This window comes from Trachemys scripta, chromosome 7 (genome assembly GCF_013100865.1).
Source record: "Trachemys scripta elegans isolate TJP31775 chromosome 7, CAS_Tse_1.0, whole genome shotgun sequence".
NCBI lineage: Eukaryota > Metazoa > Chordata > Testudines > Emydidae > Trachemys > Trachemys scripta.
In genome coordinates, this window is record NC_048304.1 from 114,809,516 (window position 1) to 114,834,759 (window position 25,244).

A 25,244-nucleotide genomic window follows, 5' to 3' on the forward strand; every position below is an offset into this window, starting at 1 on the left:
CATGAGGCAAACACAACTCCGGTGCTGTGTCATGTACCAAGTATATCACTTTAACGCACTGATGTTCCCAGTGGATCGCCAGGGTGCCAAACGAATATCATAGCAGTGTGGCAACGAAAGGGTTAACAGCACTGGGATTTTGACACACACATCTCATGCGGGGAAATAGAGGCCCAAAGCATTTTTCCAGATGTGGTATAGATCCAGATGAGGTGCTAATCATTCACATAGTTATATCCAGGAAGGTGCGTTGGCTTGCTCTAGAGAAGCAGTTGTTTTCTGCTTTAATTGCTGTATATCTGCCATTTCATAGCAAGCCTTATATCCTGCATCAATAAGAGCGTCTGGTCTCTCTCCTGAAAGTTGTGCTTGAAAGGGTACAGGTTTCTTTCTGTTTCTGCAGGTGATCTTCCCTGCTCATAATTGCACATTGGTGGTATTGCCTTGCCAAATCCCAGTACGTTTGATGCTAAGGAGATTGGTCATTTCATGCCTTCGGAGGGAGTAAAAGGCACTTTCAGAAATGAAGATCTAAACAGATAGTGGGCCCAAATCTGCCCAGTTCCACCCTGGCAATCCCTATGGTCCCACTGAGTGTATTGGAGTGCAGCATTTGGCCTGTTGTTTCTGACCGTCTCAGAGCCTTAGGAGGAACCAGCCTTTCACAACCAAACAAATTGTGTATGTGCTCGGCATACATCCTACTGCCTCTCTCAGCAACGCAGAGCATCTACTTCTTGCTTCTCTAACAATATGGAGGAAATGAGACTGAACTGAACCTTATTTGTCTTATGGGTGTGTAAAAGGGGATGGGGTGGAAAGATGGCATAAATTATTCACGTTGGGGGAGACATTTTCTGAGGCACTCATGGCATTTAGGCACCCAACTCCGTGTCTTTGAAAATCTCCCCCATCAACAAATAGTCTGCCTGCCAGTGAATGGGAGAGCTAGAACATGCTGACCTTAGCACTAAGGACCCTAGTTTTCTCACCATTGTATTTGCCGTTTACATAGTTCACGGGGGCTGTTCTCTTCGTATGTGTGTATTGTTAAACTACAACAGTGGTTGAGAGTGCAGGAGAAGGACAGCTCAGGAACTTGGTAATGAATTATAGAACCTTGCACTTCTAGTCCAGGTTGGTGGTGAATCTAACTGATGGCTAATTAGAGGTGTGTGTGAAATGAATGGTGGTTTCTGACCCCAAATCCCAGTAGACATGAGCCCTCCTTGCAAAAACCATCATCAGAATCAACACCAGTTTGTCCCCTGATGGTCACAGAAGAGAGACCTGAATGGACTAGGGAAAATGAAGAACGCTCTCCCCTTGGAGGTGGTGACATCCGGTCACTTTTGATGCTCTTTGACAAAGCAGCATGGCGGAAGCTTGTTTGCAGCTGCCCACATGGTACCTTTTGTGGTTAAATAAGAGGCTTCAGAAAGTCTCTTCAATCCAATGCTTTTCAGCAGCACTAAATTCACTTACAGTTTTTAAAAAGAAAAGTAATAGAAAGAATACCGAAATAGGGAGGCAGCATTGGCTAGTGGCTAGGGTACTGGCCTGGGAGTCAGGAGACCTGGGTTCTGCCACTGACTTCTCCGTGACCTTGGGCAAATCGCTTCACTCTTTATGCCTATGTTTCTCCTCCCAGCCCTTCTCGGTCTTCTCTCTTTAGATTGTAATCTCTTCAGGGTAGGGAGCCGTCTCTTGCTATGTGTTAATACAGTGTCAAACACAGTAAGATCCCAAACTTGGCTGGGGCCTGTAGGTAGTAGTGTTAAATAAATCACTATTGTTAAGATATAAGAGAAGATACATACAGACATGGAGAGGAATTGCACTCTGTATGAAAAAAAGTTTACACTCTGTATGTAAACTAATGATACATATTTCCAGTCAACCATATCCCTCTTTGTGGAGTGTTTACATAGCATTTTAGTCATCAGTAAATGTTATGTGAATGTGTTAACAAAAAATTATTTTATTAACAAACTTAGTTAAAATTTCATTGTAAACCAGCCAGATAGTCTAGTGCAGTGGTTCCCAAACGGGGGTTCGTGAACCCCTGGCGGTTTGCGAAATGTTACAGGGGGTTCTTGGGAAAAAATTCCCTAATGGCGGACAAAGCATCCCTAGGGACCCTAGGCACCATGGGGCTAGCAGCCCGGAGCCCCTGGACTTCCAAGATCTAAGAAGATCAAAGCAAGCATATCTATCACACTGAGGAGATTTAAACTTCAAGACTCCTTATAAGAAATGGAAAGGGAGGTGGATATTTTTTGCTGTTTTTAAAATTAAATAGGCAGCTAGTATTGTTTTTAAAATTATTATGAAGAACAAGTTTAAGCGTTGTTGTAATGTGCGTTGTTTGCCTGGACTGCTCAAGACCTGAATGGTTGTGTAGGAGGAACTCTTTGAGTTGGCTTCTTAAATACCTTCATGCTGTTTCACATCTGATACTCCTTGATGAAACATAGGAGCCTTGTCTTATAACAGGCTTATTCAAAGTGATATAAGCTACGAATGTGAGATCTTGGAAGAGTGTTTCCGTTTTCATAATGTAATAAAAATACTGTAATGATAAATAATAATTAAAAATAAATATTGTGTAATAAGCATGTCATAAAAACACATTTTATATTTCCAAGATCACTGCTTTTATAATTTATACTCCGGTAAAGGAGAAAATCCCTGGAAATATTCATTTTTAGGAGGGGGTTCGTGAGACTTGACATTTTAGTGAAAGGGGTTCACAGGTTGTTATAGTTTGGGAACCACTGGTCTAGTGTACTGGCCTTTACTCACTCAGGGCTAAAGACTCTGGTATTTAAATTGAGTACACCTCCCATTGACTTCATTTAGAATTGTGCTCAATTAAGGACCGCGGCATTTGGCCCTAAGAAAGAAGTGATTTCCATTGGTACATCACTGACATGCCCTTAATTGAAGGTTTGTCAAGCATTATGCTTCCCAGATATGTGGCATCACATTGCACAGGAAACCTCATTTGCCATGCAGCTCTATACGCTTTGGGTAAGGTAAATATTTTTGGAGACATCTTATGGGTAGTGAAAACACATTAATCAACACTCTGGGTTTTGAGGTAGACTCTAACAACCACAATCTTGATAAATATTTATCACACAGAATAACTAATTAAATTAAACATGCTGCTAAATTGACTTTAGGATTTAGGTGTGATTACTACATGTTCACACTGAAATCTATATTCGATCAAAGCTGTTTACTTAAGTGATCTCAAACACTTTGCATTGTGCATTCCTGGTTCTTCTTCGAGTGATTGCTCATGTCCATTCAACTTAGGTGCGCGTGCTCACCACATGCACCGGTGCTGGAAGTTTTTTCCTCAGCAGTATCCGTAGGGGACTGGCTCTGGGCCCCCTGGAGTGGTGCACATATGCCACGGCATATAGGGTACCACTGACCCCCTCCGCCCTCAGTTCCTTCTTCCTGCCAGTGATGGTGCATGGAACTGTTGCTGACACAGCTGCTACTCTGAAACCTGTCAGCTAGTGCTGTTGCTTCTCGTTTGTTCGAACCCATTTATCTCTTATATATTATTGTATATAGTTTCCCTCTAGTTTTAGTTTCCCTATTTGTTAGAGACTTAGTAGGTCCCAAACGGGACTTTGCCTCAGGTGGTACATCTCCTGTCCCCAGGCTTTAAGCCATGTGATTGCTGTAAAAGGCCCATGCCCATTAGCAATCCACATAACAGTCGTTTACGGTACTTGGGCGACACCCAAGGTCACATTAGTGATAAGTGCAGAATCTGCAAGACCTTCAAGCCCAGGACGAAGGAAAGGGACATTGACTTGAAAGCACTCCTTATGGAGTCTGCCCTTACCCCGATGCCGGAGCAATGCTCCAATTCGGCACCAGGCACCGTGACCTCGGTGCAGGGCCGGCTCCAGCATTTTTGCCACCCCAAGCTTTACCGCCGCCGCTTCATTCTTCAGCGGCAAGTCATTCCCTCCGAGAGGGACTGAGGGACCCGCCGCCAAATTGCTGCCAGCAAAGACCCGAACATGCCGCCCCTTCCCCTTTGGCCGCCCCAGGCACCTGCATGCTGCGCTGGTGCCTGGAGCCGGCCCTGCCTCGGTGCTCAGTGTCCCGCTGGTACCGTCTGCATGGCACCAGTCCCCTTCCGTGGCTCAAGCCAAGAAGCCCAGGAAGATGGGGCGAGGAAGGTCTCCAGTTTCCTGCAAAGGAAAGGACAAGTCTGGAGTGGACTAAGGCCCTGTCTTGGGCACCTCTTCACCCCCTTCGGGATCACTCAACCTGAGCTGGGACCCGAGGTGTAGCCCAGCCTGCTCCCCGCCGGCTACCCCAGATATCGACGGAGGTCCTCGCCAGCTCCGGGTGCTGTCCATGCCGGAGGCCCTGCAAGCGGCGCAAGAGACTGTCCCTCCTGGTGCCATCGATTCTGGCCCCTGTGGGTCCTGGTCAGAGAGTAAACCCACATTTGGACCAGCACAGTCTGCACCTCTACGGTAACGCTCCCCGTTGCGGGGGACGTCCTGCCAACAGTCGCCCTCTCGCAGCTGACACGCTTCTGACAGTGATAGGCAGAAGCTTTGCCGCCCCATCCAGTCTCCGGACCTCGGACAAGGGCAGAGAGGCTCGAGGCGCAGCTTGCCAGTAACCAGGCACAGACCTCTGCAGACACGTGCTCCCCAGCAGGAGTTTCGAGCTGGCACCCAGAATCTCTGCAGCACTGGTACCGCTCCAGAGACCAGTCTTGGGACTGACAGTACCGTTCCCCGGACCGTCGCTGATCCTCTAGAGCGGCATCACCACGTGTGGCTTCGTGCCAAGCTGAACATCGCCGGTCGCCGAGGTCCCAATCCAGGTGCTTGTCAAGATCAGCCAGATCCAACTCCGGGAGGAGCGACCGGTACTGATCCGGACAGAGCCACCACTTAGCAGCATCTTGGTCGCAGGGGAGCAACCACTCCGACTTCAGCTCAGGTTCAGAGCAAGGCTCCTTAGCTGTGGGACAAGCTCCAATACCTATGGTGCAGCCTCAGACTCCGTGACCGGCATGGTGATACCCATGGAACCCATGGGGGTTCACTCAGCCCTCCCAGGCCACTCACTCGGTATCCAGAGGTTCGGAGAGATCAGCTACCTCCCACTCCAGTTCAAGAGGCCTCGGCTGCAGGCACCTTGTGGGCACAGGAGGAAGTGGGTGAGCAAGCCGCCGAACCACCTTTGGTTGCGGAGGACCCCTTGGTACCGGCTTCCTCCTCCTCGTCACCAGACAAGGCTATATTGGGGCCCCTCTAACGTTCATCAGGATGATGCTAAGGCGCATCAGGAATTGTTAAAAAGGATCAGTTCACAGTCCTTCCTTTTGGCTTAGCGACAGCACCACAGGTATTTACCAAGTGCAGTGGTAGCGGCTTACCTCAGACGTCGGGGTGTCCAGATCTACCCATACCTCGACAACTGGCTCATCAAGGGCAACTCCAGGTCCCAGCGGACGTCGTGGTGCACATGCCGTCACCTCGGCCTGTTGGTAAATGACAAAAAATCCACGTTAGTTCTGATACCAAGGATAGAGTTCATCGGAGCGGTGCTCGACTTGACCTGGGCCAGGGCGTTCCTGCCGCTGGAGAGATTCAGGGCACTGATGGACTCTGCGTTTCCCCTGACCATGACTAGGGTTTGCCTGCGCCTACTAGGTCACATGGCAGCGTGCACATATATGGTGCACCACGCCAGGCTCCAGATGTGACCCCTGCAGCAATGGCTGGCAATGGTCTACTCCCAGTCCAGGGACCACCTGGAGAAGGTCATCACCTTTGGTACTTACCTCGCTGCGATGATGGACCGATCCCAGGAAAGTCCTGGAAGGAGTTCCCTTCGTCAGCACTCCTCACTCAGTTGAGTTGGTTTCGGACGCCTCAGACCTTAGCTGGGGAATGCACCTCGGAACTCTCCATACCCAAGGTATGCGGTCCCCAGAGGAATCAACACTACATATAAACGTCAAAGAGCTCAGGGCGATGTGCAGAGCATGCGTGGTCATCCTACTTCACCTGTTGGGCAGAGTGATCAGAGTTCTCACGGACAACATGGCCTCAATGTTCTACATTAACAGGCAAGGTGGAGCGCGATCCTCGGACCTCTGCCAAGAGGCACTCCGTCTCTGGGACTTCTGCATCAACCACAGAATCCACCTAGAAGCATGTCACCTTCCGGGTGCCAGGAACAGGCTAGCAGATCACCTGAGCAGGGACTTCTCTCACCATGAGTGGGTGCTCCACCCGGATGTAGCCGGCATGATCTTCCAGAGGTGGGGAACTCCCCAAGTGGATTTGTTCACCACCAGGCAGAACAGGAGGTGCCACAGGTTCTGCTCTCAGACGTGGGCAGAAAGCCTGACATATTTGTTCCCTCCGATTCCGATCATCAGCAAGGTCCTAGCGAAAATCAAGAGGGACAAGGCACAGGTTATCATGATCACCCCAGCGTGGCCACACCAGCACTGATTCGGGATGCTGTTGAGCTTGGCAACAGTTCCCCAATGGTCCCTGCCAGACCAACCAGACCTGCTGTCTCAGGACCATGGTCTCCTCTTGTACCCCAACCTTGCGTCTCTTCACCTCATGGCGTGGATGCTGCATGGCTGAACCCTGAAGAACAGACCTGTTCAGAGCGGGTCCACCAGGTCCTCTGGGGAGTAGAAAACCCACAACTAAACAGACCTACCTGGCAAAGTGGACGAGGTTTTCCCACTGGGCGAATGAACTGGGCATCTCCCCTCCGCATTCTTCGGTGCAGTTGATCTTAGGCCTTGGCTACACTTACCAGCTAGTTCGACGGCTGGAAATCGAAGTTCTGGGTTCGACTTATCGCGTCTAGTCTGGACGCGATAAGTCGAACCCGGAAGTGCTTGCCGTCGACTGCGGTACTCCAGCTCGGCGAGAGGAGTACCGCGGAGTCGACGGGGGAGCCTGCCTGCCGCGTGTGGACCAAGGTAAGTTCGAACTAAGGTACTTCGACTTCAGCTACGTTATTCACGTAGCTGAAGTTGCGTACCTTAGTTCGAATTGGAGGGGGTAGTGTAGACCAAGCCTCTGACTACCTGCTTCATTTGAGGAACCAGGGCCTGGCACGCTCCTCTATCAAGGTGCATCTGGCGGCCATCTCTGCCTTTTGTGTTCTCCCATGACATGATGCTCAGGTTCCTCGGAGGTCTCAAGAGACTTTCCTCAAGTTCAGTCCCCAGCCCCTGGTTCTGTCCAGGCTCACGGGCCCACCCTTTGAGCCTTTGGCCTTGTGCTCCCTGTCTCACCTATCATGGAAGGTAGCTTTCCTGGTGGCAGTGACATCGGCAAGTCGAGTTTCCAAGCTGCGAGCCCTGACCTCAGAACCACCGTACGTGGTCTTCTATAAGGACAAGCCTGGTTCTGTCCAGGCTCTGGCCCCACCCGGCCTTCCTTCCCAGGTGGTGTCTTCTTTCCACATGAGCCAAGACATCTTCCTTCTGGTCTTCTGCCCCAAGCCCCATGAGACTAGTGAAGAGAGGGGCCTCCATGCTTTGGTTGTAAGAAGGGCCCAGGCTTTCTACCTAGACCAGACAAAGCCTTTCCATAGCTTTTCATCTCTACAGCTCATAGAATGAAGGACTTCCCTGTGTCCACGCAGAGGATTTCTAACTGGATCACCTTTTTGCATAAGGGCTTGTTACGAGCTGGTAGGGGCCCTGCCGCCGCCGCTCATCAGAGCCCACTCGACTAGAGCGCAGGCATCCTCGACGGCCTTCCTGGCAAACATTCTGATCCAGGACATCTGTAAAGCCGCGACGTGGTCCTCGGTGCACACATTCACGGCCCACTATGCCATCACTCAGCAGGCCAGGGACGACGCTGGGTTCAGCAGAGCTGTGTTGCAATCTACATGTCCGTGAACTCCTTACCTGCCTCCGAGGAGTACTGCTGGGAGTCACCTAAGTTGAATGGACATGAGCAATCACTCAAAGAAGAGACAGTTACCTTTTTCCATAACTGGTGTTCTTCGAGATGTCCATTCAACGACATGCCCTCCTTCCCCACTGTCGGAGTTTCCAGCAAGAGGAATGTGAAGGTGGAGGGGGCCGGCAGCGCCCTTTATGGCGTGGCATATGTATGTCACTCCAGGGGGCACCAGAGCCAGTCCCCTACGGTCGCTGCTGAGGGGAAAACTTCGAGCACCGGTGCATGTGGTGAGCACACAGACCTAAGTTGAATAGATGAGCAACACATCTCGAAGAATACCTATTACGGAAAAAGGTAATTGTCTTTTACATCATATGCCATATTACTTACTATTCATATTGTATGCCAAGAGCAAAAAGAGAAACTAAGAGAGGTGGATTGTGACAAAAAAGGAATGCTATGGCAATTTCTCCAATTCATGAGAGTCTATTAAAGAGTTCCCTTCTTTTGCTGCCTGATGATGTTCCATCTTGACGTTAAAGGTCCATGTGATAGCCTTTCAAGAAGCCATTGCATCCTCTCAGAAATAACTCCTCAGGTTTTGTGTACAATGCTACAGGTAAGCTTTTCCTGAGTAGGGGGTCTGATTTTGCATCCCTGAAGTTAATGGGCATTTTGCCATTGGCATCAGTGAGTGCAGGATCAAGCCCTATTTAGGGCCATATTCTCAAGCTCTCAGTTCCCATTTGGGTACGTAAAGAAGTGGCCATATTTCCAAAAGAGCACAGTGTGTTCAGTGAAAAGCTCTCTTGAAAAATCTAACCAGTAGTGGCTGCCACATTTGCCCTCAAAGACGCTGCATTATCACTGTCTAAGGGCTTGCCAACACAAGGTCTACGCGTGGCGCCATTGTGAAACGAGTGGTTGCCATGGTTGCTGGAGAATGTATTAATTTTCTTGGCACTGGGATGTACATATTTGGGTTGTTCATTGACAAGGGCTGTCCAATTAAGCAGCGGTCCATCCTAATATATAACATGGGGGATAAATCAGTTCCCTGGGCACACTCCTGATTAGCTATGTCCCTCTCTGTAATTTGTTGCATGTGACTTTTTTAACCTGACATTATAAAAATGAAATATGATAGACTTGCATTAACCTTCCATTGGGCTTTTGTCACAATTCATGGAAAGGGCAGTATTTTTTTCAATGTCCATTTGATACAATTAAATTCAAAATAAAATTTGCTACAATCCCCTCAGACAAGAGGGGTCATCTTATGTAAAAGTCCAGCCTTGCCGGTTTAAGGTACAGGAGTTTTGCGCTGAGTGTTGCAACCAAAATCCCCTATTGGGAACTTACCCATGAATGTTTCACAATATAATAGATTATTCACGTCTGTTTCTTTTATGTAGCAAACAGAGTTCAGTGCCGTTACCTCTTATAAGCTCTGTGGGGTCCGCTCTCCCCTCACTATGCACACAGCTCCAATTATAGTCCTGTGCACCCAGACAGGAGCGTGTAGAGAAACTCTGAGGTATTTTCCATCCATCCCTCATGCTCCTTTGCAATGAAACTTTATCACACTGAATTCTTCTCCCCTAAGTTGTACAGAAACCCCATCAACAATAATAGGGCCAAGCTGTGAGTCACCTCCGAGAAGGTGCAGCAAGGAGGACAGAGCACATGGAACTTTCTCTTGCACAAGATCCAAGCACAAGTTTGCTAGCAGCCCCAACCATGGGGGTACAAATCGTTGACTCTGCCTCCCCCCTGCACCAGCCTCTGGAGCTGACTGGGTGCTGACTACTCTGAATTTTGGGACCTATTTATCAAGCAAAAATGCTCTACAGCAGCAGAGCAGATGAAAAGCTGCTTCAGTTGTCCCTTGGGCAGCTGCTCTGCCCCGTGTTTTCCTCTTATCTGTGGTTCCAAGCACAATATAGGGTAGCATTAGACTTCCTTCCTTTTAATTATTTTTAAATGGCTATAATAGTCTCTCTCTCTAATCTATTCAGTTCATTCCCTGATAAATCCATGTACTGTGTCTTTAAAAGTCTGTAATAAAAAAAGTTTTCGCATAGCGCCATCTAGTGGAGGCCAACCAGCTAGTAGTCTAGTTACAGTGGCTATGGGAATTAGTTGGGAAGTGAAGCTAAGCTCGGGATGTGGAGTACTGTGGGTATTAACTTGTTAACATAATAGATACCCAATAGGAAGAAATCATTTTGTAATATATAGTGGCCCTAGAAAGGTTTGTTGTTTGGGTATAAATATACATCTGGGCTGACCTTTGAAGATGTTTATAAGTATTCCAAGTGTTCAAGTTATACAAAATCCACAAGTCTGCAATTTCTCTCCCACCGTAGTGCCCTGATCGGTGTGGGAGTTGGATTTCTTGACTTTTGGTGCATTATCGTGAGAAGTTGCTTTTCGTCAGTATTCCCTTTATTTCAAGAGACTATAGCACTGAAGGACCCTGATCACCTACTGCTGCTTATATCATAATAATATAATAATAATAATAATTAATGGAGATATCCCATCTCCTAGAACGGGAAGGGACCTTGAAAGGTCATCGAGTCCAGCCCCCTGCCTTCACTAGCAGGACCATATCACCGCTGTTGTGATCTGCAATGGCTTTTTCTTGAACCTGTCTACTGCTTTACTAGAGAGAGAGACCAACCTAACAATTCTAAAGCAGGGAAAATTCTCACCGAAGTCAATGAGAGTTTTGCTGATATCAGGACTACAGGCTTAACTCCTAAAACTACTAGTACCCTGCCAGTAAAATGACCCATGTAAATGTGGTGTAACTGTTGTGTGATGATCCAGCAAAACACTTAAGGTCTTGTGTAACTTTAAGCATCTGAGTATCCTTATTTGTTTTTAAGGAACTGTAGGTGAAATCCTGGCATTATTGAAGTCAATAGGAATTCTGCCATTGACTTCAATGGAGACACGTTTGATCCCAATTGCTTTTTTGAATCGGGTTAGTTTTGAAATCATCGCTTTCCATTTGCACCAGTTTACTTCCCTGAACTCTTTGCTTCTACATATGCCTCTCGGAATATTGAGACTGAATAGTTTAAAGACTTCAGTGTGGTAGAAAGCCAGACAAGTGGTCATATAAAGCCATGTGATAAATTGCCCATAATGAAATGTCATGCACTCAAGCCAAAACAAGTCACACGTGTGTCTACATACTTTGCATTCATAATGACACCAACCCCTCTGGAGCTTACAGCATTAGAGCAGGGAGTGTGTAGGAGACCGCTGTATTGCACTTCATATCTGCATTGTCTCACTGGTCAGCTGGTGTGTGTGTGTAGGTCTGAGGGACTAACATGCACATTTATTACCAGCGATCCTGCATACATTTCATACCGTTACCATGGTGTGTTGTTATGATAGGCCAGAACCAGCAGTTTTATTGCTGAGACACAATCTTATGAGCTGTATAGTTTTGCAATAACTGTGGTATAATTTAAAAGCACCAGCTGTGCCTGAGTTTACTATGGCAGTTAAATAAATAATACTAATGTTTAGTACATACGAGAAACATTTTAAATTCTAATCTTTAGGGAAGGAGAGATTGTCCTGTGATGAAAGGCATGTGACTGGGAATCAGATGTGGCTTTTATTCCCAGCTGTACCACCAACTTTCTGTATAACCTTGGGCCTCACTTAAACAAAACAAACGCCCCCCTTGTGCCTCAGTTTCCCCATCTGTATACTAAGATTGATAGGACATCCCCAGCCTTGCAGGGGTGTTGAGATGAAAGGTGCTAACAAAGAGCAATGTAGCAGTATTTTTTCTGTCCATTTCCTTCATGTATATGTAATCCCAATCTGTTCTCTTTCATGCATAAGTATCGAAGAGCATGTGGCTGATTTAAAGAGCAAGCACATTAAGGAAATATTGTTGACGAGGCTTTGGGGACAGGTTGACCTTGGCCAGAAGGTTGGGTGGGGGGGGGGAAATGTGCCTGACACAGAAAATGGGAAGTTGTCCTCAGTGGCGTTGGAACCATTTTTATAGTGGGTGTGCTGAAAGCCATTGAACAAAATTGTAAACCTATTTGATGGAAACCACTTCAAGCCGGGGGTGCTTCTGCACCCCCAGCACCCTTAGTTCCAACACCCCTGGTTGTCCTGTATTTCTGGTGCCACGCAAAGCCCAAAGTTTAAGATGAATTTACTTTTGATTTCCACTTTAAAGCTTTGTGCATAACAACCATACTTATTACATTAATAACACCTTTTGATTTTTTTCATCTTACAGCTACCGTATAATTACCACCACTGTTAGATGGTTCAAAGACAACATTGCAGGATATTTGATTGAATTAAACATGCTTGATTTTTGGTGGCCAGAAACTTAAGCTGCTTCAGAGCCCAGGCCATGGGCAGCATGGAGAAAACCCAACTTCAGGGCTCAAATGGCCCCAGTTGCTCCTGTGCTGTTGGGGTCTAAACACACCTAGCTGTGTTTAGATCAGCATTTGCTGGCAAAGCAGAAGCAAGCCTGTTTCTGTAACATTCTCTCTTTCATGTCTTGCAGTCTCCAAGGACACTGTCTCCCACCCCGTCTGCAGAAGTAAGTCTGATGGAGCCCTCTGGGGCAATATGTCACAATTGCTAGAATTATTGCTGCCAGGAAGTGCAGTTATTGATTGGTCTAGGCAGCCCAGTTCTATTTGCTATTTACATAGCACAGCTTTTTTGATTATTGAAAGTATAGGAAAATCAAAAGAGAGGACATTTAGTGCTAGCTGTCCGCTTGCTATGGAGAATGAAGCCACTGCAGGATTTGATGTCTGCAAAGCAAAGGCATTTATCAAAGTCTATACAGCAAAGGTCACTTTCATGAATTTTTCTTTGTTGTGGCGCATAGATCAGGGCCAAATCAGGATCTGAATACTATACACTGCTCACCATGAAAATCTTAGTGAGAAAATATTACTGTGGCATTCCTCTAGAGGGCACTGTGAACATTATAGTGACACTAAACACAGGTTAAGGCATTTGTCAAGATTTTAGTTGCTACCACTATATATACATTGTCACTTATTTTGTTTAAAGTAAAATGTACACATACCTCTACATGCTTCCAGTTCTATAATCATTTTATGAACATGCTTATGGTCTTGGAGTTTTCCAGTTACACCTCTCCCACAGGAAAGGTGTGTTGCAGGAGGATTGTTTGCTTTTTTTTATTCCAAGATTTACAAAAGTGACCAGTGATCATGGGTGCCTCTGTTTTTGGATGGCCACTTAAGAAACATTTAAAAGGGCCTGATTTTTAGAGGGTGGTGGCTGAGCCCTGAAAACCAGACCTTCTTAAGGAATCTCGGGATGAAACACCCCAAATCACTAGTCACTTATGAAAATTGAGGCATAAGTGTTACTTACCAGAATTCAGCCTGCAGGTCAGATGGAATTATAGGACTCTAGAACTTAGCTGTCTCTACAGCGATGGATTCTATGAGAGAACTTTTGATGACAGATATCATTACTGTATGATAGTGAAACAGACATTAAGATGAAAGGATGTTATTCCATTAGCAGGTTCCATTGACATCTTGAGGCCATTGAAAGCCAAGTATAGTTGGAAAATTGTCTGGAGTGCACTTAAGCATTTTTATTATTATTATTAATTCTTCTAATGCTTCTTATTCTTCAGGGTTATCAGGATGTTCGGGATCGCATGATTCACAGGTCAACCAGTCAGGGCTCTATTAGTTCTCCAGTGTATAGTCGACACAGCTACACGCCCACAATGTCACGCTCCCCTCAGCATTTCCACAGACCTGGTAAGAGCAACTGCATCAGCGATTTACAACTTGAAGCACTGTATTTCTTATTATGTCACTCAATGAAATAGAGCAGAAACTATTAATTGTTTAGCGTTGAAAAACTAGTGGCAAATTTTAAAACTCTCATTCCTATTTATCCTTCTCATTCTTTGACAAATACAAGCCCAATTAGAGTATCTTATGAATGTATTGTAAATTACTCGCCTGTTTTATAATAAAGTAGAATTAGGAATATTTTAATGTATTTGAACGTAAAACATTTTTTGCTGCATGAAATTCAGGATGGCTGCCTGGTGTCTGAAGGAAAACAATACATCTTGAAAATAAAAATCATGGCCTAAGTTTCTAAAGTGACTAGTGATTTTGGGTACCTAACACCTTAGAGACTCCTGATTTTCAGAAAGAGCTGAGCATCCTTCCTCTAAAAATGAGGCCCCTTTAAGGTGTCTCAAGGTGGACACCCAAAATCACTAGTCACTTCTGAAAATTTAGGCCCATATTTGCCAGTAGAATTTCTTAATTAAAAGCTAGTCAGTTGCCAAAGGCTACATTTAAATAATATGGAATCTAACTTATTCACTCAGAAGTAATACAGTTGCATGTAAAAAATAGACAAATATACACACTGCTTCAGGTTCCCAGTGCATTCATAATTATTCATAATATGTATGAAATGTATGCATATATTTGCATTTTTATAAATACACATTAGGCACTCATTTTGTTGAAATGTGGCTCTAAAGATTATTTTTTAATATACTCCTCCAGATATGTTGTGTTTTTATATTATATTGATGAAATAAAATCTTTGTAATGAAGTTTTAAATTAAGCAATACATTCATATACCCATATTCCCATCACTGATTACCCAACACCAGAATGGTTGGGATACCAAAAGACCATATGCAGTAGGAGCTCTATTTTTAAAAGTAGGGCTCTATGAAAGAATTATCAGTGTGGAGTTTGAGTGACTTAATTGTCTTCTAGTGGTGGAGGGCTGAAAACTGCTAGTTACCTATATCAAAAAATACTTCATTTTAAGGACCTAATTTCATGATGTGGGACAGAAAGTCAATATTGTATGTTACAAGATACTGACAACATGATGATGTTTTAAGATGTGCATTGCAGTTAAAACCAAAGGACGCTGACAAAGTATGAAAAAGCTGCAAACTTCTGTTTAGTGCTATCAGATCTCTTAAGGTTTTTCACGTTCTGTTTATGTCACAGATTTGGACAAATCTGGGTTTTATTCCAAAGTTTACTGTGACACTGAGTTTCACTATTTCAGTTAAAAATAATGCCATCTGTTTGTGTAAAGTACTTTCCTTTGGAACAATCTCTCTGTTTATATGTTCCCCAGCTTTTCTTCAGTGTAGAGATGAGCTCAAGCCACAAAGTTTGCATGCAGCTCTGAAATCTGCCTAAGTTTGTGGAACACAGAGTATTTTGGGGGATTTTGTTTCAAGTCATAGCTACTTAAGTATCACATCTTTGGCTCATTTCCCAAGAAATTTGTATTACTCACTTGTTTCTCTTCTATACATAATACCATTTTTCTGTAGCATTTTTTATCTTTCAACATGCTTTGAACTAATCATTTGTAATGCTCTCTAATTCTCTCCCAGCATTACTGGAGTTGATCAGTTAAAGCAGTATCTATCTCATCACCTTATTGTTGACAAGGACCACAGATACTTTTTGCATGATTAAGCTGAGTTCCCTTACAGAACTTCTTGCTTTGTCTGGCTCCAGGGCAACCCTTGAGAAAGAAGTGAACCACTTTGGAGTAGTCCCTTTTTGTTGACACTGTTAGCGCATTACATTTCTTTAAGCAATTCGTGCTTTCCACGTTTTGCAAAAGTTTGCAGCCTTTTTTCCCCCCTACCTCAGCTGCTCTTTGGAATTTCTTAAAACAATAGGAAACATCTTGCATGCCTCTGGACTGCTGTTGTTTGGTTAGGCACTTATCAAAACAGCTGCTTTCTAAATTAATTTGGATTCAGAGTTTGTAATGTTTGCATGAGGATAGCAGGCTAATTTCTGGTAACTCAGTAGCTCTATATGCCAGAGAATGTTATACTAAATGGGATGTTCAAAATAAATCTGAGCCTGTTTTCAAATACTTCCTACAACTTTGAATAAATATTTTTGAACCCTGATATTACTTTAACCTTTTGTCTTCCTACTTTTCAGACTCCTAATTGTTCAGTGGTTTTTCCTTTTGAAGCCTCTTTCCCTGCCTCTTATTTTTTGTTTTTTCTTTGTTTCCATTTGGTCTTGCCCCACGATTCCTTGCTGCTGCAGAGCTGCTGTCTACTGGTGTGCAACGGTTGTCAGACCTGCGCACTAGCAGTCTCAGCTCCACCCACAATGACTCCCGCCCTAACTCCCCATTCCGACACCACTTCATTCCCCATGTCAAAGGTAAGGAGCCAGGCCTTTCCAGCTAGCGCCCTACAGAATGGAGATTTATTAGCATTCGGACAAAGCTAATAAGCTGTATCTCCATAAGGTGGCCATTGGCTGTATAGCTCTCAGCATGCCTCAGAATGTGTCATTACACCTACAACTGTGTTAGACTGACATAGCATCTTCCCTCTGAGGAAATATGTCATTTCTAAGGGCCCTAGTTAAAGAGTCAGAATGTATATTGCATATAATAAATACACAAGGAAGCATTATCATCAACCACTTAGAAGAGAGATGCACTGAATTTTGCTTATTTCCATAGTAGTCCATAATCCATATAGGACCCCTCATGTCCAATTTAATTCTTATTAATTCTGGATCCTTAAAATATAAATATTTAAGTTAAAAACCTCCCGCTAATATTGCCTGGATGAGGTCAAGCCAGTTGAGAATACTGAATAAAAAGCTTTTACATCATGGAAAGATCAACGGCAACAAGGAAACTCATTACTGTTAATTATGACGGCACTGATTACTGTCTGACCAAATGTTATTCAAATCTAATTTTTTTTTTTTTAATCTTAAATTGTTCAAACTCTCTTCTGGGTTTTTTTTGTTTGTTTGTTTTGTTTTTTGGTGGGGGAGAGGGGGATTTGTCTTCTTTGCTTTCTGCCCCTTCAATGAGCTCATTCCAGATAGTAACCTCTATTTCTGCTTCTTGCCTTCTGTGAAAGTTGTATTTTATTTTCATTTTTACTGGAGCAGAGGCCAGCTGGTGCTCTCATTTCCCCAACATGCTGGTGAAATGGAGAGTATCGGTTGGGTGAGGAGGTCACAATTTACATTCGCTGTGAGAGCTCAGGGAAGAGGCAGTAGCATGAGCTAAGCATATTTTATATTCCTGTTCTATTGACCAATCAGACAGCATTGGTGTTACCAGTAAAAGAGTTTAAACCATTGTTGCCATGGTCTTTCAAGTAATGCTAATAGAGCTCAACCTTCTATTTCCCTCAAACACTCAGGGCAACGTTACCGATTTTGATCCTTGCATTTTTGTAGATTTTTTTTATTAATATGCACCTCCAACCCATTCCTTCCAATTCTTTTAATGGTGTCACAGTAAGAAATCTCACTTCGTACTTAAAAGATGGGGACCCTTAAAAATAGATGCACTGCTCATTTCAGCATGCAAATGATCCATAAACTTTGCAATTTCAACATTCTTTTGCTGTAAATCTAGATTAATGCTCACACTCCTTCCAATGGCACTTCTGTTCCTTTTCCATTACTGTTAAGAGAATAGCTTTTTCAACCGATAACACAGGAAAACTCTCTTCGTATTCCTTCCCAATTGTTTTCAGTCATCTGAAAAATAAGAGTCTTGGGGGTTAAATCTGTGGTTCAGCTGTCAATCCAAATTACCAAATGATACTATAGGAAAAGGGCACGTTTCCTATAAGATAAATGTGTAGCAAAAAATAGAAGATTCCACCATTGTACCAGGAGATATTGTATACAAAACTTTGGCTTAAGTAAGATTCATTGGGCTAGATTCTTAGCCGGTATAAATCAGCATAGATCAGCAAGGGGGTTCTATTGATTTACATCAGCCACAGATGTGGCACTTTGTTTCAATTTCAATTTAATTTTTTATCAAAGAGGGGGAAATACTTCACTGTAACTGATCCAAAAGAAAAATGTTTCCCTGTTTTCAGTTGGAGAACATGCCTTAACTCCACTGGGAGGTGAGGGCACTCAACGCCTACTGAAAGCTCGGAGTTTCCCCAAGGATTGAACCCAACCTCAGTACTTAGATCCTGGGGAAAAGGGTACAAAATTATTTACAAAGCTTAAGGTACTGAATTCTACTTTGCAATAGGCCTGATTTTCATGTCCCACCAGTGTAAATCCACTGAAGTCAATGGAGTTACATTGTGCAAAGCCAGTATAAGTGAAGAGAGAAGTAGGCCTGATATACTGTACTGCATATGATTAACCTACAATAATCTGTGCATGCAGGTTATTTTACCTAAGAGGCTAACAGAGACATAATGCTTTACCTTTGCAAGCTGTATTCCAATTGGTCGGGCATGTAATTGGGCACATAAAGTGCTAAAATAATGAAGTCCAAGCATCAGACAAGCAAGGATTCATAATAGGGGTTAAATGAACGATGCAGATTATCCCTTTTGATCCCTAACTCGCAGCACTCATTGGCTAAGGCTGTAAAAGGCTCATGATGATGGACATTTCTTCATTAAATAGCATCTGGGGGCACATGTGCAATCTCTCTATATGCTATGTACTGTACAATTGTATTTGTGTACATAGTGTTATATGGAGAGATTATATAGTTTGCACGGTATGTTTTTTTTTTTCCTTTACATTTCTTTGACATTCAAAATGTGTTGGGTTAGAGTGCATCATATGATACATGCTGCTCGCTATTCCATATTTATATCTGAGCTTTTTGTTAGCCAGTGATGGGATAGGGCTGGGTATCCATATTAGATTCTGTACTCTGCCTTCCCTGTGTCATTCCTCTATGCCCAAGTACCTTTCCTACAGATCTGTGTAACAGAGCACAAGGGAGCTGGCATTGGATTCATAGGGTCTAGTGAGAACTTTATGAATATGTAGCCACATAAGGTGTCTTGTCTATCCCAGGTGTCTCCTTTTCAGGGTAGATGGTGGAGAATAGCTGCATTTGACCACTATGCTTCACATTCAGATATAATTCAGGGACAAAAAAACCCTCAGACACCCCCAAATGGGCACTGTAATCCTGTCTGGGAATACTTTGAAATGATAGATACACTTGGCCAAATTCAAAGGTCAGATGTAAAGTGAATTCCCATGCACTTGGTCAGAATCTCTGTCCTACCTACCAATCTGTAAGGGCTGTTGTCATAGCCACGTTGGTCCCAGGATATTACAGAGACAAGGTGGGTGAGGTAATGTCTTTTATTGGAGCGACTTCTATTGGTGAAAGAGCGTACACAGAGCTCTTCCTCGGGTCCTGTAAGCTTGAAAGCGTGTGTCTCTCATCAACAGAAGTAGATTCAATAAAAGATATTACCACACCCACCTTCTCTCTATTGTGTAAGGGAATCTAAATTGATGTAATTTATATGCTGAAGAGTCAGAAGAAGGTACATTTTCTCTTCTTTAAAGTCCACCTTCCTGTTTGTTAGCGCTCCTCCTGTGTGCATTATACCAACATAAACTCACTTAGGCCTGGTCAACACTTAAAATGTAACTGTCGTTAAGGAGTGACCTAGTTATACCAGTAAAAGCCCTAGTGTTGACACAGTTTATATGAGTATAAGGCACTTTATACTGGTACAATGTATTTTGTTTTGCCAAACCAGAATAAGCTATACTGGTATAAGGACTTTTATGCCAATATAACTGTCTACACTAGGAAAAAGGTTTGCTGCTTTAGCTATACAGCATATACAAGCACATGTCCATAGGCAAAACCTTGACCCCATTAGAGTCAATGCAAAGCTCCCATTGACTGGAATGGGGCCAGAACTTTGCCCCCTCTGCCTAGAATTTTTCAGAGCTCTTCAAGAGCATTCCAGAACCCCAGCAGGCTCATGGGTAAGCTGGGCCTCAGAGTTTAGAGGCCTCATTGCATGAGAGGTCACCTGCCCTTCCAAAATGTGCCTGGCACTGTCGTGGTGATTTTAGGCCTGTGTTACCACGTGGGGCCACAGACACACCACCTCAATGTCACTCAGAGCACCATTCCCAAATGCCTGCCTGTGTGGTACTGACTCCATTGCTCACAGGCTGCAGCAGACCTTGAATGCTCTAACAGTCCTACCCTGGAGGAAAGCTGTGCTTTGGCTCAATTTCCTGGCTTTCTGTTCCACATAGGAAGTAGAGGCCAGAAATCCTTACAGATTCGTGAACAGTGGCTCACCACAGCCTGAGGAGGGATGCAAGCTGGCAGGAGTTGTCCTGGCATGTCAGTGCAGTGGTTATTCAGAGGTGCAGAGACTCAGTTATAACTTGACCAGGATCTGGATGTGGCTGTGTATTTGTTAGTCTGTGCCTGGTTCTGTGAGCTTGGCCCTATTTCTGCATGGAAGTCATGTGGCAGGCACCATAAAGATCTGGAGCTGTCTGAAGTGGGGCTTCTTTGGTCATAGACATCCCAGAATGCACTGCGCTATGAGCCAGGCATGGGATTCCTAGACTGCTGGCTGCAAGCAAAGAAAGTAGCAGCAGTAAACAAGATAGAGGGCAGCAGGAGGATAGGGAATCTGCGCGAGAAAGGCATATGCAGGGCTGGTCTACACTAGGGGGGATCGATCTAAGATACGCAACTTCAGCTACGAGAATAGCATAGCTGAAGTCGACGTATCTTAGATCGATTTACCTCGGGTCCTCACGGCGGGGGATCGACAGCTGCGGCTCTCCCGTCAACTCCGCTTCTGCCTCTCGCTCTGGTGGAGTTCCGGAGTCGACGGGGAGTGCGTTCGGGGATCGATTTAATGAGACACGATAAATCGATCCCCGATAGATGGATTACTCCGCCAATCTGGCGGGTAGTGAAGACGTACCCACAGATTGCCATTAAGTCAGTGGTGCCTCTATGGGTGGGGCCAATGCTGGGCACAGGGGACCAGAATCATGCAATATTATACACAAGTTTTTCCTGACTCTAAATGGTGATCAGCTGATCCCTGAAGCATAAGATTACCTGAGCTTAGGAGGAGGATTAGTGAAAGGGAACAGATGGAAATAGTTAAGAGAAGAGAAAGGTCTCTGAATTCCACTTCCCAGACGCATCCCAATGATTTATATAAATTAAAACCACTTCCGATTTTCTCCTCATCCCCTGCCTGTTAGAGTTCATATTCCTAGGGGTTTGTTTCCTTCAGTGCTGGCAGACTGAGGTATGTCTACATTGCCAAAGAAAGGTGTGTTCTTAGCTCAGGTTAGCTGACTTGGGTTAAAATAGTAGTGACAATGCTTGAGTTCCAGCCCAGGCTCCATAATGGACTTGAATTTAAGCTGCTAACCTGAGTTAGAAGCTGAGTTGCAGTGTCTTCACGGCTATTCTAACCTAAGTAAGCTAACTCGAGTTAAGAACACATCTTTTTCCTCAGTGTAGCCATTCCCTGAAGGGCTCCAGTGTGCTTTGTGGCTACATAACTAGAACTGCTGCAATGCTTTGGAAGTTTACAAAGTGCCGCAGCACAGGTTTATCTTTGAGGCAATAGGAGACATGTTCCTTTGTAGACATGGAAGGAATCACAAACCACAAGCATACACGTAAGGGCTGCACACCAGCCACGGGTCATCGGGGTGGATGAAGAAGCAGGGGAGTGAGTCCATTTTTACACATAGATGCACACTCATAGGCACACTTTTTTCCTTTCTATTCCAAAGACAGACCGTAGAGACAACTTACACCCCAGAATTCTCTTTGTGATGTCCATTATGTATGTTACTCTGGAAGTATCATGATAAGGAACATTTGCTTCCTGGAGCAGCATCCCTAGTGCAGTGGCTTTCCATTTGAGCATCCTTCTCCCATTTGGTCGCCTGACCCCTGATACCTGTTGGGGTTGAGGACCCCTGTCCTAGAGGTTTTGAAAATGAAGCGCACTATAGATTTCACTGGCTACTGCTGGGTTTTTCCATTCCATCATAAATATGTTCTCCTTTTTAGTTGAATTTCATGGCTGATTTCATTTATCCAGTTCAAAGAAATTCTCCTCAGCAAGGAGTCCCTGGTATGTTTGGAGTCAGGAGAAAAGTAATTTAATTCTGCTGAAAGAATGACCCACCTTCTGGTCATTACTGTTCAGATGATGTCCTGCATGTCTGGCAAAGATGTTCTCCAATAGACCTCCAGATTGAGGTCACTATCATGGCTTGGGTCTCAGAGCTGATAAGGAGCTGATAAGGATATGTTGTCATTTCATGCTTATTTTTTCCCGGGCTGTGTGTTTACTTTTTTCCCCCCTATCTTCCTTGCAGCTTCATTCTACATAGGTATGTCATGTCTCAGCCATGTGATTATCTTCATGCATGCTGGGTGGGTGTGATGGCTTTTTTTTCTCACCATCTCAAAATCTGCATGTTTTTCTTTAACTCAAATGCTGAATTAACAAATTTTCCATTGCTCGGTCTAGCGAGATGTTAAATAGCAATAGACTTAATGTAATGGTGTTGCAGTCATCCCTTACCCTCTGGGTGGGAGGTTGGCCAGACTGCCTCACTACATCACCAAATTGCTGCCTATTATCAGGGGAAATTAGGAGACCAGGTGTTAGCATCCTGAATCTGACGCCTTGGCTACACTGGCGCTGTACAGCGCTGCAACTTGCTGTGCTCAGGGGGTGTGAAAACGCCCCCCCCGAGAGCAGCGCTGTAAAGCCCCAGTGTAATCAGAGCCTGCAGAGCTGCACGCTCGCTCGCAGCGCTGCAAGCTATTCCCCTCGGAGAGGTGTAGTACATACAGTGCTGCGAGAGAGCTCTCACAGCGCTGGCGGCGCGACTACATTCACGCTTCGCGGCAGTGCTGTGAATTCCCAAGTGTAGCCAAGGCCTCTGTCTATAGTGCTCTGGCCCTCAGGCAGGGCAAAGCTAATGAGCAGTCTATGGGCTCTGGCCCTCAGGCAGGGCAGGGCAGAGCAGTGGATAGTTCAGGGACCCAGACCCTCAGGGAGGGTGGGGCAGCAAACTGTCTAAGAGCTTAACCCCCAGGCAGGGCAGAGCAGTGAATAGTCTAGCTCTGGCGGATGGTAGGCTAACACAGACCTCCTGGCCTATTGTGGGGTCTAAGGGGTCCCAGCCCAGGGCCCTAATAGGAGTAGAGTGTTCTGCCACTGAGTCAGCAGGGAATCCAGCCGCAACACACTGACCTGGGTTCAGGCAGCAACACAGCCGGACTGTAGTCTGCTGTCCCTGGGCTACTTCCTACTACCCCTACATTCGGTACCTTGGCTCCATGGGCGTCCTCAGCCTCCTCGGGGTAGATAGGCAATGGCAGTTCTGGGAGCTCCCTTGTGAACACAGGTTCCTCTAGGAACAGGGCACTTCTTTTCTCAGCAGCCTGCAGCGAGCAGGATGCATCTGTCTCCCTCGGTGTCTCGGCCCCAACTGAGCTGGAGGCTCCGCCTTTTGTACTTCCTGTCCCACTTTCCCACTTCCAGCAGGCGGGACAAGTCAGGTCTGGCTCCACCTACCTGGGCACAGGTGGTGGTTCCTCCCCCTCTGGGTCAGAGGGAGGCCAGACCGCCTCACTACACATAACCATTTATGGACAGTATTCAAAGCAATATGTAAAGATTTAGGGCAAATGCTGTGCCAGAATACAGTTTTATTTGCCCAGAAATTCTTCATTCTTTTCACTCTGTATCATATCATATCACATATATGATGCAGAGCCAATATAATTTATGTATTGTTCCTATTGGTGCTCTTCTTGCTAAAATACTAGTGTTCATACCCCCTTTTTTCTTAATGGTCTAAGCCTCTCAGCAAATCAAGCTATAATTCTGTATAACTCTTCTCAGCAAATTTTTAGAGACCATCATAACCAGGTTGAGAGTAAATGATCTGTTGTAACACAGAACTCCACTTTCTCAAATAGCGGCTGCTGCTGTAACAGTATCTGAAGCTTTTACGCAGCACTGCAAGGCTCTGGTACAGAAGTGCTGTGAAGTGCACCATTCTCTGCAATAGTGATGAGGGTTTCCCTTCTATCCACAGAAGCGTCATTCATCACTAGCGACAGGTGTCATCTGTGAAGCAACAAGTGCAGGGAGACCTGGTTCAATTACCCTGTCAATGGGGTCTGTTATATAACTTACTAGTTATATCATCTGGGTTCCTAGACATGGGATTATCCAGCACAATTTAGTCAATGTGATTGTGCTCACTAATTTCTAGTGAATATAAAAAGGGGTGTAGATGGGATTCTTCAGGTTATTTACAGAACAGTGAATTATTTATAGAGGCACTAACACATTCACATTCTTGCAAAGGCACCCTCAGCCTTACGCCAGACATGGCAGTCAATGATCTCCAAGGCTCTTCCATGCACAGAGAAAAGAGTGCATAGTGGCCTGAGAACAGGATTGATAGTGAGAACCAGAACTCCCAACCCTGGTTTGAATACTAGTTTCCAATGGCTTTACTCCAGTCACTCCTCTCTATATCAGTTTTCCCATCTGTCAAAATGGTGATGACTATATGAAAGTCAGTGATGTCCCACCTTGATGCCATGTTGTCATCAACATTCAGCAGATAAAATGTACCTCTTGACAGCAAGGTTTGGATTGCAAGCTTCACTCACAAAAAACCCTTCATTTTAAACCTGCTTCTCTGCTTGCTGCAAGACTGCATAGTTCAAGAAGTCTCTTCTGATTACCTTTTCTCATTAAATGTTTTTCCTGCTAAATGCACAACTGCTCCCAACCAGTGGGAGCAGGAAGAGGGAATGACATGTCTGCATACAAGTTTAAAATATGTCAAATTAGCTATGTGTTGAGACTTATAGTGGGGGTGGTAGTCTACAGAACACTGATCTTAATAAAAAGGAGTTTATAATGTTCTAATAGAAACAAGATTCTGTCAGAAGCCAACGTAACCAAAATGATGTATTCCACAGAGCGTAACTTCAGAACACAATATTACGTCCTTGAATTGCCACACACACATAACCATATCACTTTAAATAACCATGCATTCTGCTACTCCTAGCTGATATGTAGTTTTCCAAATTAGCCATTGGCTGAACAGTACTCAGCAACACTGAACCTAAAATAGAAGAACCACAGCACATGGAACATCCGATGGCACAGCACATTTGGGGACTGTGTAACAAGACAGGGCCAAAACGATCATAGTGGTACATATATTAGTTTGCACATGCATTTGTATGGACACATTTTGTGCATGCAAGTCATGCCCAAATACAGTGTTTGTACATCAATTCATCATGTGCATAGACAAGTCATAAGGATGCAAATGACTTCCTTAAGCACAAGTGGAGGCGTCTTGGAAAATTTGGCATTTAAACACATGCCTCGCTTAGGG

General features: G+C 44.7%; 1 protein-coding gene across 26 annotated transcripts in view; it reads left to right on the top strand.

Moving 5' to 3' along the window:
• Positions 1-25,244, top strand: part of ABLIM1 (actin binding LIM protein 1) — a 325,251-nt gene that overhangs the window by 274,601 nt on the left and 25,406 nt on the right. For 15 of the 26 annotated variants that reach the window (XM_034776055.1, XM_034776057.1, XM_034776059.1 and 12 more), the window contains 3 exons: positions 12,511-12,546; positions 13,633-13,762; positions 22,179-22,193. In XM_034776055.1, coding sequence (XP_034631946.1) covers positions 12,511-12,546; positions 13,633-13,762; positions 22,179-22,193 — 181 coding nt within the window. The remainder of the gene's footprint in view (positions 1-12,510; positions 12,547-13,632; positions 13,763-22,178; positions 22,194-25,244) is intronic. The other 11 variants (XM_034776051.1, XM_034776052.1, XM_034776069.1 and 8 more) reach the window with 1 other exon arrangement.